The 19,938-nt window shown below is 45.2% G+C and overlaps 1 protein-coding gene across 1 annotated transcript in view; it reads right to left on the reverse strand.

Annotated features, from left to right (window-relative positions):
- The window catches only part of VANGL1 (VANGL planar cell polarity protein 1), a 53,829-nt gene that overhangs the window by 5,562 nt on the left and 28,329 nt on the right, over positions 1-19,938 (reverse strand). Inside the window, exons 5-7 of the mRNA XM_026657391.2 lie at positions 6,901-7,034; positions 3,090-3,222; positions 798-1,032 (exon numbers count right to left, since the gene is read on the reverse strand). Coding sequence (XP_026513176.1) covers positions 798-1,032; positions 3,090-3,222; positions 6,901-7,034 — 502 coding nt within the window. The remainder of the gene's footprint in view (positions 1-797; positions 1,033-3,089; positions 3,223-6,900; positions 7,035-19,938) is intronic.

Consider the following 19,938-nt stretch of genomic DNA (forward strand, 5'->3'; position numbering starts at 1 on the left):
GTAAGTGCTTTCGCACTCCCGCAGTGGCCTTCATCCCAAAGGGGACTATATGTAAAGCACCAAGCCTCACTTCACCCAGCACTCAAATGCAGCCCCCTCTGGAAAGGACGGTGGCAGCCATTTAACAGTTGCACAGCAACTGAGGGCAGGAAGCGAAGCATAATCATTCAGCTGCATCTGCAGGGAAATGTAGGGAGGCAGAATGCAGTCGTACGAACTGGGGGTTTGGCCAGGACATGAAGACTAGCACTCCTTTTCATACACACACACACACACACACACACACAACGTGCCACGGAGTCATTAGCAACCGCAGCTCCTTGAGGAGAAATCCAATCCAAAGAACAGCACCCCCAACGCTGCGCCTCTGAGGTCAGCGCTGGCAGTGGGAAAATTGCTCCTTCCTGAATCACCCACTCTACCCCTCCCACCACCCTAGGGCACAGAGTTAGAGAGCTCCCTACTGAATTGCTAACACCACTTCCTGCAGCAACCTGTGCTTTCCTTGGAGGTCTCCAAACCAAGGATCAGCCAGGCCTGACCCCACTCGATTGGTTAGAATTGCGGAGATCGCAGCTCATTGATGCTCACAGCTTAAAAAGGCAGACGGGAGAAGGGGCAGTGGGATCAGAGTTCACTCCAAGACCTAAAGCCAAGTTACAAGCAAGGGACTGAAATGTACCAACTGTATCATCAATAGCAGCCCTCAAGTCTCATTACTCTCTGCCTGACCCCCATTCTCCCTCACATACACATCCCCTGCAGCTCTCTGGCTCTAAAGCTGAAGGCAGCATTACCTTGGGCGTCATGTTGTTGGTGATGCAGAAGGACAGGTGCTGCAGGATGCTCTCCATGCTGTGGTAGTGCTGCTGCCGGGTGGTGCGAAGGTATTTCTGCAGAGCCCTCGCCATGGATGGGAAAATTGCCTGGGCTGCCTCACGGGGATCCATCACTTCACCTGGAGCTTTCTGCTGTTCCTCTGCCTGGAGACGTTTAATGTGAGTGAAAGCCTCTTCCACTGCAACCACAAGCCTGCAAAAAAGACACGAGGAAGCCAGATTCACCACCAGGGAGGACGGGAAGGTCCTGTAGTTAGGGCACAGATTGCTTGGGAATCAGGAGATCTGGACTCTATTCCTGGCTCTGCCACTGGCCCACTGTGACACGTCAGGCAAGTCACTTAACCCCTTCCGCAGAGAGGGAAACAGAGGCCTGGGGAGGTGAATTGGAGTTTTCTTTTTCTTGCACAAAAAGTCACCCAGCACATCAGTGACACAGCCAGGATTAAAACCCAAGAGTTCCTGGCCCCAGTCTTGCGTTCAGGTCACTAGACAGTCCTGCCTCCAGTTGCAACTTTGGCCCACAGCTACTCTCATATTGAATACAGAGGTACGAGAGTAGTGGACCCAGCATGCATTGCTCCAAGTTTGATCTGGGGGAAGGTGCTTGGCTCAAGATAGAGCACTGAATACACTGGGACCCATAGTCTCCACACACCTCTCCATGTTCATGACCTGCACTCTATTCCATTTTATACAAGCTGGGGTGCAGTCCTCAGGCTCCTGGCAGGTTGCCCAAGTGGCCCTGCATGCGGCAAGGGTTGGGTTCCCTGTCCTAGCACAGAGCACTTGCAGCCAAGAATGCATCCTATGCGAACCATCCCTGTTTCAGCACAGCTGTGCAAACAAACTCAGACCACACTGGAGCAAAGCAACAGATGCCAGAGGATGTTCAAAAGCTACCCTAGCTGAGTTTAACGAGTAAAAGAGAGCACTGCAGTTAAAGGAAAGCTGTTAGATTGTAAAATACTCATGTTTCACATTGGATTAAATTAATGGAACTAAGTCACTAATAATGACTTTTCTACAATGCCCTGCATATAAAACCTTTAGATATTAACGCAAAGAGAAGCTGTACTGTCAGCCTGATCATGTGTAGGAAGACAGAAATATCAGAGACGAGCCAGAGACACAGAACGCTTCAGATAGATACGTGCAGGAAACAGTAGGAGGTCCTCAGAGCTCTTTTTAGTTAGGTTTTGATGTTTTTAGAAAGATTCCCCATGTATATGCCAAGCAGGCTGCATCTCCTACTAAATGATGGTTTGTCTTTAAGCCAGGAGAGCTGCTCTAGCTGAGCTCAGTGAGTAGGTGAAAAGGACCCAAGTTGCTAGATTGCACAGAAGGAAGCCTGTGGAAGCCCAGAGACACATGCTTCCCTTTTTGCTGAGAGACTGGAGAAAGCCTGACCAGCAGCAAGGGGTCAGGCTGAGCTAGCATGAGACAGACATCATATCAGCACTTCACTGCTGACTCTAAACCCTCAGTTAGGGCAACTTGTTTAGTCCCTCTGGTTACAACGGAAACCTTCCAACTGCGACTCAGCTCAGGGACGTCAGTCTGCTGCAGGTGGCCTGCCTGAAACAATAGCTCGGAGGAGCTGCCTACCCAGGTTAGCTTCAGTCGGGTGTTAATTCTGAAGGCGAATAACACCCTGTAATCAACACGCTGAACTTGTCCGCACAGAGGACCATTCCAGCAGAAACATCCAGCTACTCATGTCCCTGCCTCTACCAGACCTGTTCAGATGGACAGTAAGACTACAGCGTTTAAGCAGAAGTGTTGTACTGCCATATCAAATGCTGCATTCACCTACTTCTGAAGGAGGGAGAATTCCTCCCTGTAGAGACCAGGTGGCACTGACAGTGCTATGGATTCAGCCCTTGGATTACTTGGGGAAATAATGGGATTTCATGCACTGAGCTATTATGGATTTCTCAAGCACTGGACCCTTCCCTAATCCATAACATTCTGTTAGCTGATCTGGAACATTTACACATGTATTTGTAAGCACTCCCTGTCCCAAGCCATTGCCACCCCTGGGTGTCTCTTTTTTCCTATACCTTTTTAATATAAAGGACTTTATTTATACCAAACACTCAGTCCCTTAAACAAAACCCTCTCAACCCAATTCCCCTCTTTTTTATTGGGCCCACCGACCTGTTCAGATACAGTTAAGAGAATCCAGCACGCCAGCAAACTGACTGTGGCGGGCAAACAGTCGCTGCAATGTGAAGGAGACAGCATTACCTTGCTCGACGTTTTTTAACTCTGCGATCGTGGTCTGCTTCTTCATAGTAAAGCTCATTGTGACTGGAGTCTCTGCGCCGGGCGGCAGCAGCGATCATGGCCCGGGACTGGCCGGCAGCATTGTTACCTGGGCCTTCAAGGGGAAGCAGAAGTAAGAGAAAGAGTTTACTGTTGCAGAATGGGAGTTGAAAAGGCTTAAAATCCAAGAGTGCCTGTCACAGGCAATTGGTGGGCCAAGTGGGGCTGTACCTGCCCAATGCTCTGGGGGGGTGGGGTGGGGGTGTCAAAAACCCTCCCTGCAGATACTCCCCCTGGGGAAGCGTGCATGTGGAGGGAGTATTTCCTGTCCACTTCAACTGCTGCAGTCAGTGGAGATGGGAGAGAGAATTCAGAGGGGATGAAGTAGCCAAACAGTTACAGTGACTGACTACACCAGGGGTACCGAAGGCGGCACGCGAGCTGATTTTCAGTGGCACTTACACTGCCCGGGTCCTGGCCACCGGTCCGGGGGGCTCTGCATTTTAATTTAATTTTAAATGAAGCTTCTTAAACATTTTAAAAACCTTATTTACTTTACATACAGTTTAGTTATATATTATAGACTTATAGAAAGAGACCTTCTAAAAACGTTAAAATATATTACTGGCACGCGAAACCTTAAATTAGAGTGAATAAATGAAGACTCGGCTCACCACTTCTGAAAGGTTGCCAACCCCTGGACTACACAAACTAGGAGACAGAGTGCTAAGGATGTTACTTACCATCCGCTATATACATTTTCAGTTTGGCTACAAGGGCAGCTGGAACACATCACATTTCAGCAACAAGACAATGAGAGAGCACAAGAGGAGTTGGGAGGGGGAGAAAGACAGACAGAAAAGAAGAACATCAAGAGACATGGAGACAACAGCCACACACAGGAAAACACAGAGCTATGCTGGGATGTCTGGGCAGTGGCATCATCTTTAGACAAAAGACAGACACTTTAAAAAATGCAGTTACTGTTAGAGAGAAGTGACTCTGCAGAATGTAACTCTGGGCTCCGTACTGGTTCTCTGTGGGTCTGAAAGTTACATCTGTCTCAAGAGTTTTTATGCCTATTAGCAGAGCCCAGCTCTAGGAAAGGGAACTGGAGTCTGCTCTACATTGCACATCGATATCAAGTAAGTATCTATCATTTGATGCTTTAAAAGGCAGGAACAGCCCAGCTAGGTTCTGTGATCCCACATGCAGCCTGCAGCGCTAGGAGTTAGGGAAAAGTGTTGTCATTTGATGAACAGAGCACATCAGAGTCAGAGAAAGACATATAAAACAACCCCCAAAATGTATACATTTTTAAGAGCCACTTTTCTGACTGTAACTATGCTTTAAGAGCCAGTCTACGCCATTAAACTGGCTGTGTTTAAGCATTATCAATTCTGTAGGGTAGACAAACCCAAGAATGCTCTGCTCACACAATAAGGGCTGCTTTTTTCTTAAAAAGAACATGGTTTCCAAGAAATAAGTTTGATGATTAATGATGGATAGTCTAGGAATTCAAACAAACAGCTTCTCCAGAGTAAACACTTTAGATTTCATTTGACAGCCTCGATGTGTAGTGGTACGGCTTAGGAGAGGCGCAGTTCCAGTTTGGTTTAGAATTATTAATTGTCTGATTCATCACGCATGGTGATGAAAATACAGCCTTTGGGCAAGCTCCCATTTTGCCAGCACAATAGGGACTTAAGCAAGACCTCCTCCTTCACACCCCCCCCGCTGCTGTAACACCAAACTCAAAGGCTGCCAACAAATTAGAGGTCTTAACAGCATTACTGTCCTCTCACGCGGAGAGCATGCAAGACAGATTGTTCCACTGCCAAGAGGGTCCTGGCTAGAGCTACACAGTCCACTTAGTAAATCCACAGGAATTCTTCTAAAGGATATGCTTCTATGCCACTGAGTTCAGCGTGCATTAAAAAAACCCTGCGGCACAGCAAGAGAAGCTATCCAAAAGCTCTGCAAACTCTGGGATTGCACAGTATATTACAATGGCTAAAGTCCTGCTATATTCATTATGGCAATAAAGCCAAGAAGTACTGAGAGACCAAGGAATTGACAATTATTGTAAGATCCTGTGTTAGAAGCCACTAGTGCCACATATAAATGCTTTATGCTACTGGAAAGTTGGGAGTTCCTCCTATCCAGTGTCATGAAGCACTTGTTTCTAGCCTTGCCAGTCAAAGATTTTGGAACTGAAAAAGCATCCCATCCAGATCCCTAGCTTGCTTTTGTCTACTTGAGTTCTGACAGGATTTTAAACTATGCTAGCTCACAGACTGCTAGTGCTAGAAAAATCACTGATTTTTCCTCTGAAAGTTTGGAGTCCCAACTTTCCAATGGTCTGTATCATTAGCCTCTTCCTGCAGCAGCTGTGCCCTGCCAACTCTCAGTTATGCTGCAACTGCACTAGAAGAGATGGTAATTGGAACAACGTGACATTAAATAAGCCTAATGCCTTACAACCTGAAAAGGCTGGGAACACTTTGGCGGGATCAAATTTGGAAATACCTTCCAGACCAGTAAGTTCTCCCTGACACTAACCCATGACCAGAATGAAAGAGAAGGTTTCCACCTGGTCAAAATGGTTTATTTTTTTCCAAGACCCCCTCCCACATACACACAAACATTGCCCATTTCTACAACAGAATATGCTAGCTTACATCCCTTATTACTGATGTTACTTACTATTTCACACACCCCGCACTTCCTGCACTAGCCAGGACCAGAAGTGCTACAAAACAAAGCTGCTCCTCTCCGGGATTCTGCCCCCCTAATCAGCATCAGGTCTCACTAGAGGAAGCTGCTCTGGCAACATTTCCAGGTCCAATTTTTGTTGTCTCTAAAGGTTCAGAGGAGGTTTAGAGAAGCATCCACACAGCCTCTGAACCCTTTGGGGGCACCGAGCAACGCAAAGCAAGATATAAGCCATGTGCGAAAGACAGGGCAGAAGTCTTAGATTCATCTCCCACATTCCTGTTGCACGTGAAAAACAGTCGCTCTCTGCAAAGTCAAATCCCCTCTGAACACACCCTGCTGCAAAACCTTTCAGTGCTAATCCACACATGTACAATACAGCCCTGATTTTTCCAACTCCTGTGAAATTAAAGTTGGCCGTGTTTCCTGGGACAGCCCCTCTCCTTTGTATTTTAGCTTCAGCATGTTGAGTTTAAAAGCTTCCCCATAGAACTGAAGCTACCCAATTACTGGAACACCTGATTTTATTAAGGCTGTGGGTGTCCTGACACAACCTTGGTTTGTTTAAACCTGTCTTATTTAGATTCAATCAGCAAAGAATTGATTCAAGTTTGGTTTAACTCAGGTTCAGAGGGGCCACACAGGGCCTCACAATGGTTTAACTACATCTATTGAAAAAACACCCCTTTAAATTGGTACAACTTGTGAAGACAAGCCCTAAGCTTGCAAAGGTTTGCAGGACACTAAGCCCCTGTCCTTATATTTATCTATAAAGTGCCATACCCATCTAGGCTTTGTGTTGAGTAGGAAGTACAATCAAATTTAAATTGGGCTTAGCTAATACATACTAGCTAAACCTGACCTAAACTTGGCCACTTTTCCTAGTCAAGACAAAGTTCTATTGTGCTTTATAAGTCTGAAGTGATTTGGGACCAATGGACTCAGTAGTGGTAGGAGGATTTCTGACAAGAATTTTGGATGGTGAGAAGGTAGGCATGTGCCTGGAACAAAGGATAACAAGTCCTGCTCTTCTCCACCCCACACATCAATTCTCAGCTACTATTCCACCCTCACCTACCATCCACATTGTAGACTTTCAGGCCAGCCATGTGTTTGGCTGCGCGAGACTTGGAGGCCATTAACAAGCTCGGGTTATAGATGGTGAAATCTCTGTAGTAATTTTCCAAAACCACCAATGCAGCTCGCTGGATGCTAGAAATAAAATGCAACAAAACATTTTAAAAAAAGACAACTTAACATTATATAGAGAAACACAGATAATCACATTAATTGGAAACCGGTTATTAGTGTCATGGCTCTGTGTACTATGCAATTCTGCAATTGACAACTCTGTCAGACTACAGTACTTGTGGAATTGGGTTCCAGGATCTTCTAGCTTTCATTTTTGAGCAAAGCGTTTGCCTTTACAGTTGCTAAGAAAAGCTTCTTAAATGCAAAAAGGGTGTAAACTGACATAGTATCATCTTCAAATCTGCAGACAGCCTGGAACAATAGCTCATCTCATCTCACTTTGGCCTTATCTAGACCAGAAGCTAAGATGCAGTTCTAGCACATATTTAGCCAGCCAGCCTGCCTCAGGTTGAGGCACTCATTCGGTACTGATTGATGCTTTCCCCTCCAAATCTTATATACCTCTTCTTGCAGCACCTAGTGGTTCTTGAGATGTCTCTCACCCCAAGTACTGACATGGCACAGTCTTTACAACTTGTGAGCTCAGATAAGATCACAGCCTGAGGTAGTATGGCTGCGTTATAGCAACATTCACAATTTCTGATTACATCCCACACTAGGGCTGGGACATAAAACAGTGTCACCTCCTCCCTTTGAGTTGGCTTCTATTCCTAATATAACAGCCAACACAAGCAAAGCAAACACCAAAAGGTGCTCAGCTGCAAGGTTTCCTTTCCTCATAATCAGCTTGTCAAGCAAAATATAAAGATGGGCATTGTTTAAAGACATTACAAGCTGAAGTGTTTCACAATGAGCCAAGGCCCAGGGCTAAATCAGGCACGGTGCAGGGAGATGCTCTACAAATTAGGGTTTGTCTACAATACGACGTGGTCAACAAAACTTTTGTTTTTCACGGGTACTTAAAAAAGCCCCCCCGCCAAAGACAAAAGTTTTGCCGACGCAAGCGGCAGTGTGAATGCGGCTTTGTCGGCAGGAGCGCTCTCCTGCCGACAAAGCTAACGCCGCTCGCGGGGCTGGAAGTATTGCGTCGGCAAAAGTGCCGACAAAATACCGACAGAGCGTTTACACACGCTGACTTTTAGCGACAAGGCTGTGTTGACACAGCCTTGTCACTAAAAGCTGCGTAGTGTAGACAAATCCTTAGCTCCCATCACACAGCTCTGCCAATGCACCGCTGTCCGGAGCGTCCCCTTCAGCAGACCATCAGTAGAGATTTCTTCATGTCACTAACCCGGGGAACCAGCCAAGAACACCATGCTGGTTTCACTTTTAACCCACAAGGATTTGAACTCAACAACTAGCACTTTAGCTCCTAGAACCAACCTAACCTGTTTTAATTAAGTTACATTTGTCACGAACAAGCAAACTCCCCCATGAAAACAACAGCAGATGATTCTCACACGAGTTATAAGAAGCAGGTTCCAGGATACGTAAGCATAGGAAGGACAGTGTTGCGGGAAAGGTACGAACCAAGAAATGGAATCTGGAGTCTATTCTCAGCTCTGCCACTGACTCACTGTATGAATTTGGACAAGTTACTTAACCTGCGTGTCTAATGTTGATAAAAGCCTTCATACCACGCTACTCTGAGCCCACATAATACATAAATAGCCTTCCAAAAAAATGCCAAAATCCAGATGTTTGTTCGATTACCTAGGGCTAGCGGAGTAAGGAGGAGCAAGCTGTAGCTCTTTTGTTGGACACCTTCCTCATTAAGTTTCACTGTACAGCTAAGTTACTTTCCTTAGCTGTGTACATTAAAAGCTCAGGTTTAGGTTTTCAAAAGTGAATAGTGATTTTAGACTTGATTCTTGAGGATCCAACTTGAAACACCTGAAAGGTGTTTGATTTTCAGAAGGCGAGTGCTTGGCACTTTCTGAATGGTCCCTTAAAAGCATCTCAATCTTTGAGAGATTTCTCCCCCCTCCATTCACTGTTGAAAATTTAAGTTTGGGTGAGAAAGTTGCATAAAATGAACCACACGCACACAGAACACAGTTCTGAAAGGTTCACACAATGTCAAGTCAAAACCAAATTTTCACCTGAAGTTTCAACTGCATCTCTCCTCAACAAGGGTGATTTCCCTGCCAAGTTTCTGTTGGCCAACTCCAGTCATTCTAACTGGGGGGCTGTTAAATGAGTGCCTATTGTCTCCCCCCTCCCATCATACTTACACTGTGACGTTGTGCAGTCTATATGGTTTCATAAAAACATGATAATAAGTGAATATAATGTAACTGGGATAGTTTTAGAAAAATATGGTAATAAGTGAATATAACGTAACTGAAATATGTTTCATGCAAAAGGTCTCTTGTAAGGTATCATTACAAAGCTTATAATCTACTGAGTGTGATCATCCTATTTGTATAAATGTACCACTCTTGTATCTGAAACTAGAAATATGAAATATAACTCTGAGGACCTATTGTAATTATGCAAAGTGTGGGCCATTAATGGTGGTTTGGAATCTTGATGACTCCCATTAACCAGGACAATTGACTGCAGATGGCTGTGTTTTACCTGTAAGTCTTCCTGTATATGTGTGTGCTGGCAAGTGGGCAATGAAGTCTTGCAGTGACATGTGATCATGTCACCTGAACTGGAATCCATCTTTAACCTGGTGCTTTTCCAGTGAGGGGGGGTGGAAACCCAGAGGGACAAAGGGTTCCCGCCTTATGCAAAAGATATATAAAGGGGTGGAACAGAACAAAGGAGAGAGAGGAGCCATCATGAAGAATCCCCTAGCTATCACGTGAGCTGGAACAAGAACTGTACCAGGGGAAAGAATTGTGCCCAGGCCTGGAAGATGTCCAGTCTGAGAAAAACTTACTGAAGCATCTCTGAGGGTGAGATTATCTGTATTTAGTTTGATTAGACAGATCTGCGCATTTCATTTTATTTTACTTGGTGACTTACTTTGTTCTGTCTGTTACTACTTGGAACCACTTAAATCCTACTGTCTGTATTTAATAAAATCACTTTCTATTTAGTAATTTACTCAGAGTATGTATTAATACCTGGGGGAGCAAACAACTGTGCATATCTCTCTATCAGTGTTATAGAGAGCGAACAATTTATGAGTTTGCTCTGCATAAGCTTTATGCAGGGTAAAACGGATTTATCTGGGTTTAGACCCCATTGGGAGTTGGGCATCTGAGTGCTAAAGACAAGCACACTTCTGTGAGCTGTTTTCAGGTAAACTTGCAGCTTTGGGACAAGTGATTCAGACCCTGGGTCTGTGTTGAAGCAGACGGGAGTGTCTGGCTCAGCAAGACAGGGTGCTGGAGTCCTGAGCTGGCAGGGAAAACAGGAGCAGGGGTAGTCTTTGCACATCGGGTGGCAGCTCCCAAGGGGGTTTCTGTGATCCAACCCGTCACATACACAACAACTTTTTTTGCTCAAGCTTCCCAAAGTTTCACCCACATGCCTGGAAATGCGAAGGGTTTGGAAAGTGATGAGCTCCTGAGAACAAAGTTAGAACAGAGACCGTCATGCTCATGTTCTGCTTGTGGACAGTTTGGGCTGCATAAGCCTACATGCAAAATGGGCAGAGCATCTCCAGGGAGGTGGTGTGTTGAGTGATTCCCCCCTCAGTGAGCAGGGGCAATACAGCTCAGAGAAAGCATTTTGTTAACTTTAATGTAAGAATTTTCCTGCAATCTAGAAAGAACATTAAAATTTAGACGTCCCCTGTACCCCAGTGACCCAAAAAAAAAAAAAAAGTAAGAATGTAACTTGCAAAAAAAATGCCACTACCACATAGGCACCCCTAAGACATCCTCCTTCAGCAGGGCCTGTTCAACTACAGGTCCCTCCCCTCTCCAGAGCTGCTACAGAGTATGTTAGTAAAGTTTCATCGTTTCCTAAATCCTCCTGTCAGCCCAACTCTGGCTCCCATACAGTCACATGGGCATCAAATTAGGAAACAGCTAGAATTTCATTTGCAGGGCTTTGTGTTCGTTTTAAAGCTAAATTCTCTTAATCTTTTTTAAAGACACCGATGGTATGGATAAGAAAATTGGAAGGGTCACAATAATTAGACGAGTGAGCAAATGGTTGAATCAGAGCCTCCAGGCTGTATTGCTCAACCTCTCTACCCACATCAAGGGGGAGCACCGCCCTCAACTGTGCAGTAGGAAAACTATTTCTGCTCTGCGTTACAAGCTATAAAGCAACAAGAATCCCCCACCCCCAAACACACACCCAGCCCTTCCCACAGCTGGGAGAAAAAGGCACAGAGAAGGAACGCATTTGTGCAAGTGAGAAGGCAGGTAAAGTGACCACCAAATACATCTGGCCACTTTACCTGCCTTCTCACTTGCACAAATGCATTCCTTGGAGCAGTGGTTCTCAACCAGGGGTCCAGGGCCCCCTGGGGGGGCCACAAGCAAGTTTCAGGGGGGTCACCAAGCATAGACAGCTTTAGATTTGCTGAGGCCCAGGGCAGAAAGCTTAAGCCCCACCGCATAGGGCTAAAGCCCGGGGCCCTGAGCCCCGCCACCCAGGGCTGAAGCCTGAGCAACTTAGCTTTGGGGGCCCCATGTGTCATGGGGCCTGGGCAGTTGCCCTGCTTGCTATCCCCTAATGCTGGCCCTGGCTTTTATATGCAGAAAAACAGTTGTTGTGGCAGAGATGGGCCATGGAGTTTTTAATAGTACGTTCGGGGGGGGGGAGGGGGGGAGGAAGGATTAAGAGAGAAAAAGGTTGAGAACGCCTGCCTTAGAGGGAGGTATTAGGATGGGTAAGTGACCGGACTATAGTAGAATGCTAAATACACACACAAAATTCAGCTCTGATTTTATATTCTCTGGGACTTTCTGCTGCAGGCTAGTTGCGCTGCTTCTTTAGTAATGCACAGAGAAGTAAAGTGGCTGCTGCAGAAAGCCCTCTCCTCTCCACCCACACTCCACGGACTCCAGATCGAATGGAAACTGGCTAGGTTCCCAGGCCGACGTTCAGAGACTTTCCTGGCACAGCATCTCTACAAGGAGTTCAGCCCTATGTTAGCTGGTAACACTTCACTCTGCACCCCTGCAAGTGAACTCTCCTTCCATTTACAATTAAAATAAGGGATGGGTTGGGAAGATTTCAGTGCACTGTAACTGCAATGACCCACTCAGATGGTTGTAGCTGGAAGTCTCACCTGTATCCTACATATGACAGCGTCCAGTAGAATAGGCTACGAGATAAAGCATACTCTAACATTATGCTAACCTACAACTGCGTAAAGCAACCTTCAAAAGGAATTTCAAAGTGTTTTACAACATGAGTTCAGTCTCAAATCACTGTTGGGGCAAGGCAGAAGACAATTGCCCTTTGTCCAGGCTGCAGAAATCAGGATATTCCTAATGTAGATAAGTTCCTGGATACTGTGATGTGAAATCAGTAAAAGGGTCATGTCAGAGCATGCTACGACTAAGGGAAGCCAATAAGCAGATATAACTTCAGTAGTATGTTGCATCTGAGGATTGCAAAGCCATTTACAAACAGTAATGAATTAAGTTTTACAATGCCCCCAAGGAGGGATTTGTTTTTTCTTCGTGTGAAACACTTCCCCCTCCTGCCATAGGTAACTCAGGAACAGCCGCACTTGGAAACTTGTCGCTAAATGTGATTTCAGTTTTAGGAGATCACGAAACACTTTGCAACTTGCAGACCAAAATGGCCTTAACCTTGGCTGCAGTGATGGACTTAATCACGCTGTGACTGGAGTCTTTTTTCCAAGGAGAAGATTCTTCTTGGAGGCTTTGCAGAAGACCGGAAATGCTAGGACAAAGCTTAGAGCAGAGAAAGGCAATCCCAGCCGTTATGTCCAAATCAAATCTGCAACAAGGAACAGTGCACAGACATGCAGAGCTAGACTTTTAACCACTGGAGTCCCTGTCTTCCCCGGTATGTTACTGGGAGCCCTTCCCGCACCGGGGTAAGGTTGAGCGGAGGTTTCTCAAGAGGTGGCTCTAAACAAAGTGCCTAAAATCCGCAGGTGTACTCAGACGGGCCAACAATTCCTGTGCCAGTTGATAGACCTGGGTTGTGTGAGTGGTGCACATTGGGGTCTGTTTGGTCAAAGTGCTCCTGAAAGAAGTTTCTCCCCCAAATGACCTACTTTTAAATTTTCTAGTGCTCTAGAATCTGGCACAATGCACTGAAACTGGGGTGGGTAGCAGAGAAGAAACATGCTCCATTCTCAGTCACATGATACTGAGACCAGGCAGAAACTGTGGAAACTGAGCTCTGGGTCCTCAAGGAAGAGGCTCAATGAGACACCTCCACTCAGCTGATGGCTTAGGGAGGGTGGCACCAAAATGCAGTCCCAATGACCATGAGTTCAAGTCCCCGTCTAGGCAGATTCCGGAGAGTAGTTTTGTGCACATGGGCTGTGTACCCAGCCTAAAACTATGGCCAGTATCTACAGAGATGTCAAATCACTGGGATGCCCTGAGCTCATCTAGTGTAGGCGATCAACAGCAAGTCTAAAACATACGGATTTGCTGGGCACACATAGGGGTAAGCCAGTTATGGACTACTCTTATCCCCTGGTGCTGCCTCCCGCTGGTAGCTGAGGGGCTGTGAGCAATGCCCAGGAAGCTTCCCCCACCTTCCCAAAATTGTCCCTCAACTTTGCCCCCCTCGTTACTCCCACTTTCTCAAAAACCAAGGGAAATTCACAAACAAAACCCCTTTGGAAGCACAGAGGCCAAAGCCACTCAGCACTGCCCTGTGCTTGCCATGTCCTGCAAGGGTATTACAGTGTAGCGCCCAAAACTAAGTGTTGCAAAACCTGGAAACCCAGGATGAAGATGACACTTCCCATACAAACTGGAATCTGCCCCTGTAGGGATGGCAGTAGGGAAGAGGAAGATCAGTACCGTATCCCTCTCAAACATGCTGTGTTCCCTGTGCCTACCACAATCCCAAGTCAGCATCATTCATATGCCCCCTCACTGTGCTCTGGGCAGCACCACTGATCCAGGAAGTACTTGCTACTGGATGGAAGAGGTTAAGGGAGGGGAACAATATTGTGCTCTTCCATTGGCCCTTGCGCTAAGGTGGCTGTCAGGGCGCAGGATTAAGGTTGTCTCAAACTGGAGGGAGCAGCAGCATTTCAGTTTTATATCTGAGAACACACACTTAAAACGACTTAAGAAACCTGTTCAACTATTGTGTCAGAACAAGATCTTCAGACTATTGCAACAGCAACAATATTCCATTTTAGTTTCCTTGGGCTGTGGTCTCATTCTCTCAAATGACAGGAAAACCACATTTTCTTGTCAGACAACCACATTTGAAGTCTACAGGCAACTAAGAATAAGTGCCCAGAATTCCTCACTTCGCAAGCCTGCTCAGGAAATGCACTGGGATGGACAGAATTTGGCAAGTATGTTTTAAATACATGACTAAGGAGCAGGACCCCAGGCAATTGTTGGACAATCTTCTCAGCTGGGGAGGGGATCCACATGGCCAATCCTTAATTTCCCGTGTCCTGAGAGGGAAGGAGTCCCCAGCCTGCTCCCCAGCTGACTGTATGGCAACAACAGAACAGTTCTTGTAAACACTTGGCTCTATTAATTGAATGCGTACTAATGGTTCAGTTAAAGGAACATGTACTTCATACAAGTATGAAGGATTTGTTGGACTGGCTCCAGGAATCACTTCCTATGTCAGTTTCTTCTCTCCCTTTAAAGGCAGTTTAGGAAATTAAGTGCAAGACATCTATATTAAGGCAACATTAGCTGGATTTTTTTTTTTTTTTTTTTTTTAAAAAAAAACACACTGCAACATTAGTCAGGAAATGCATTAGTTAAGTTTCCAACAGCAGGGTTATCTCAGCTGCTTTGAACATCCCAAATATTTTTTGGCACACATCACACAGAACATCAAGTTACACATTTAACAAGATAAAAACTAAAAAAAATACTATGTGCAAAATGTCCATGGTAACAGTTCAGTAGGGATTTTGTACAACCTTAATTAAAAAGTTCAGGAAATATTGAAGGTTTTTTTCATCTGATACTTTTAAAAAAAGTTTTCATAAGTCTACCACAAATGCGGTTAGCTTCTTTAAAAAAAACAAACAAACAAACAAAAAAACAAAAAAACCCCACCACTTAGTCCATATTGGAGATAAAATAGCATGAAAAGTTACATTTTAAAAAGGGTTTCATTGCAGCATGGTATCAGCAAACTTTTTTTTTTTTTTTTTAAAGTAATACTTTAAATGAAGTGTCCAGAACAAGCTATTTTTAAAAAGTAACTCTACAAATATTCCCAGGCCAATGGTTAAAGTCCACAATTTAGTCCAGAACGCTTTCATAGCAGTTCTATAAATCCTGTAAAACTATATTACAGCCACACTGATTGAAACTCTTATTCTGAGAAACTGACCAGGCCAGGAGCTTGGTGAAGTTTATTGTCTTTAGAACATTTGTACTGGACTGCCCACTAAACAATTCTGCAACAGTCTTTCACCAGGCAGTTTTAGTAGTGGAGATTTCAATTGACGGAGTTCAAGATTAATGTTTTCCTGCCATTTGTAAGATGGAGTACAAGCTACTTTCAGATGGTAAGAGGCATTGGTTTTAGCTCTAGAAGTTTGAGAATGCAGCTAGTACAATAAGTCATGGCAAAATTCAAAGATACTGTTGATGGGTGTGAAGGGGGATATGATTTAAAAGGTCCAATAAGACACTGGCTTGTCAGGGACAGAAAATGACTAGTAAGATATGTCACACTTCACTATGTCCCTCCACACCCAAATAGCCAAACATTTCACTCCCCAGTATAGGGAAGGACCTACACATGGAGAAGATATGAGAGCAAAGGGTTCTCTAATCTAGCAGACAAAGACATACCAAGATCAAACGCGTGGAAGCTGAAGTCAGATACATTTAGACTAGAAATAAGGTGCACATTTAACAGCGAGGATAATTAACTAGTGGAACATACCAAGGGATGTGGTAGATTCTCCATCATTTTCAGTCTAAGTCAAGATTCGATGTCTAACAGATATGCTCAGCCAAAAGTTATGAGCTTGATGCAAGAGTTAATGGGTGAAGTTCTATGGACTTATGTCATGCAGGAGGTCAGACTATGATCATAAAGGTCTCTTCCAGCCTTAAAAGTCTATTAATTCTCTGCTGCACTGAGGAACAAGAAGGAGAAGCAGGCAGAAGATAGGGTGACGCCAGTCCCTGCAGGAGAGAGGAAGAGATGGAGATATCAAGGACTGGAGCCTAGGGGGAAATATGGGGATGAGGTACTGGGGACTGTGAGAGAGAACATAAGAGATTCATACCAACACAAGGAGGGGAAAAGAAGACAGGCTTATGTGATCAGGGATTCCATAGTCAACAGAATCAACAGGCTTGTCATACCAGAACCTATCCAGAGAACAGAAGAGCGTGCTGTCTGAGAGGAGCAAAGCTATGAGATGTGGACATGAGGCTGAAAAGGATCCCGAGGAGAGCAGGGGAAAAAAATCCATTGAGCTGTGCTGCAGGTTGGAACGAATGACACTGCTAGATTCTCACTGGAATGGATAAAGAGTGACTTTGCTAAGCTGGGTAAGACACTTAAAGTGAAAGCTCAGATGATTTTCAGCAGAATACTTTTGGTCCCTAGAGAAGAAGGGACAAGTTAATGAAGATGAACAGGTGATTCAAGGATTGGTGCTGCGAGGAAGGTTTTGGGATGATCGACCACTGGGAGACATTCACAGAAAGAAGACATTCCTCAGTTGATGGACTTCACTTGAGTACATGGAGTATTAACCTTCTGGGATCAAAGCTGGCATGATTGATAAGGAGACAAGGGGAGAAAGTTGGGAGAGACCTTGACAAATCTCCACATTTGGCTTCAATACACAGCAGTAAAATTCAGCTAAATGAAGATATACTAAGAGATAAAGGAATATCAGAAGGTGAGAGTATGGACAGCAAGGTGAAAAAGTACAAATACTGATTTGAGTAGCAGTCAGGTAGATGTTACCATTAGTAAAGGACTATACCTAATCCAGGTAGAAAACTGGATGTGAGCTGAGAAAAACAACTGAAGAGCTTGTACATGAATGCAAGGAATCTGGGCAATAAAATGGAAGAACTTGAACTACTGATGCAGGAGGTCAAACCAGATATTACAGGAATGACAGAAACATGGTGGAATATCATTTATGAATGGACTAGAGCAGGGGTGGGCAAACTTTTTGGCCTGAGGGCCACATCTAGGTGGGGAAATTGCATGCAGGGCCATGAATGTAGGGCTGGGGCAGGGGGTTGAGGTGTGGGAGGGAGTGTGGGGTGTGGGGGGCGTGCGGTGTGCAGGAAGGGGCTCAGGGCAACAGGTTGGCATGCAGGAGGGATGCAGAGCATACGAGGGGGCTCAGGGTAGGGGGTTGGGGGCTCAGTGCAGGGTGTTGGGGTGCGGGCAGAGTGCGCAGGGGGCTCAGGGCAGGGTGTTGGGGTGCGGGCTCTGCTCAGCACCGCTTACCTTGAGCAGCTCTGGGATGGCAGTGGCATGCAGCGGGGCTAAGGCAGGCTCCCTGCCTGCCTTGGCCCTGCGCCACTCCTGGAAGCGGCCGGCACCATGCCCCTACGGCCCCTGGGGGTGGGAGCAGAGGGCTCCACGCACTGCCCTTGCCTGCAGGCACCACCCCCAAAGCTCCCATTGGACACGGTTCCCCATTCCCAGCCAATGGGAGCTGCAGAGGACGGTGCCTGAAGGCAAGGGCAGGGCACAGAGCCCTCTGCCCCCCACTCCCTCAGGGGCCGCAGGGACGTGGTGCTGGCCGCTTCCAGGAGTGGTGCGAGCCTGCCTTAGCCCCGTGGTGCCACAGGGGGCAGCAATCCCGGGTGTAATAGTTTGCCCACCCCTGGACTAGAGGTATTCAAGGGTAAGAGCTATTTAGGAGAGAGAGGAAAAAAGGCCAAGGTGGTAGGGTAGTACTGTGCACCAAGGAAGCAGTAAATTGTAAAGAGATAAGAAGCGACAGCATGAACAAAAAAACCTGTTTGGATCAAAATCACTTTGGGGAAGGACTGCAAGAGAGGCTGTATTAGGCAAGTGTTTGGGTCTCCTCCAGACCTCCAACAGTCAGACTCAGATATGGATAGAGATCTTTTCAATAACATTAGAGAGATAAATACATTTGGGAATTGTGTCATGATGGGAGACTTACTTCCCAGACAGACATTGGAGAATAAATGCTACTAATACAGATGGGGTCTAGTTTTTCCTGGATATGATATAAGAGTTTTCTTTATCAGACCACCAAACCAACAAGAGGTGGACTTTTTGATAAGTAGTGAGGACATCATAGAAGAGTTGGTAGTAGGAAATAATCTTGGATTGAGTGATCAAGAGCTGCTTTAGTTTAAATTAAATGGAAGAACCACCAAAATCAGGTAACAACTACGGTTTTAAATTTCAAGGGTTTTAAAGGAAGTTAAAGTTAAAGTTAACTGGCCTGAAGAGCTCAAGGACTTAAATGTGGGGGAAACTTAGCTTTTGAATCGCTGATTTGAAGAAAGTCCATCTGCCATTTGCATCCCATGCAAGGGGCAAAACTTGTAGGAAAAGGCTCCAGGCCCAGCTGGATGAATAGCCTCCTCAAAAAGGTTAGTAGGTGTAAGCAGAGAGCCTATAGGGAATGGAAAAAGGGACTGATCCACAAAGAAAGCTACGTCATGGAGGTTAGAAAATGGAGGAATAAAGTGAGAATTGCTAAAAGTCAAGCTGAATTAACTCTCGCCAAGGAAGTTAAAATACGTAAGAGGGTTTTTTTTTTTAAGTTATATAAATAATAAGAATAAAGAAGGATGAGATTAGGCTGCTATACAGTGTGGATGGGAAGGAGTTTAAAGATGAACTAGGTATGGCCCCAAAACTAAATGAATACTTTACCTCTGTTTTCAATAAGGGCGATAATATGGAACATGGGTATGAAAGACAGGATGGCTGATGGAAGTGAGGGTATAGAAATGGAAGGTACCACATCTGAGGTGGAAGGAAAAAAAAACTTAAAGAGCTTAAGGTGCTCAAGTCATGGGAACCTGATAATTTCCATCCCAGAATATTGAAAGAACTGGCACATGAGATTGCTTGTCCGGAACATGGATTGTAATAAGTCTAGCTATTTGGGGGGTAGTACCATATGTCTGGAGAATAGCTAATGTCATACCTATATTTAAGAAAGGAAAACAAAACAAAACAAAAAAAAGATCTGGGCAATTAGACCGGTTAGTCTGACCTCACTAGTACGCAAAACTTAAAAACAAATTGTGAAGGAAAGAATCATTAAGTTCCTGGAGGTAAAGGGAACGTAATGCAACAAAGGTTTACCAAAGGCAGAACATGTCAGACTAATTTGATTTCCTCCTTTGAGAAAATATCTGATTCTTTTAAAATAAGGGAAATGCAGCAGATTTAATATACTTGGACTTCAAGTAAAGCATTTGACACATGGGAAATTGTTTAATTAGAGAAGACGGGGATTAGTATGAAACTTGAAAGATAGATAAGGAACTAGCTAAAGGGGAGAAGGCAACGGGTTACACTAAAAGTTGAACTATCATGCTGAAGGGAGGTTACTAGTGGAGTCCTCAGGGTCCGGTCTTGGGATCAATCTTACTCAATATTTTTATTAATAACCATGGCACAAAAGAGTAGCAATGTGCTAGTGAAATTTGCTGCTGATACCAAGTTGGAAGGCATCGACAATACAGAGTATAGCCAGCCCGGGGAGACAGACACATGCTAGCTCTGCTCAAGCTATCATACTAAAAACACTAGCAGGGACGTAGTGGCACAGGTACCAGCCTGTCCCGCTCTGTGGCTCGCCTGTGCCACAAGGTCCAGACGGCTACTTCTGGCAAGCTAGCTTAAGCAGAGTTAGTGCACATCTGTCTAC

This window comes from Terrapene carolina, unplaced genomic scaffold, assembly GCF_002925995.2.
Source record: "Terrapene carolina triunguis isolate 2854851 unplaced genomic scaffold, T_m_triunguis-2.0 Scaffold242, whole genome shotgun sequence".
In the NCBI taxonomy this organism is placed as follows: domain Eukaryota; kingdom Metazoa; phylum Chordata; order Testudines; family Emydidae; genus Terrapene; species Terrapene triunguis.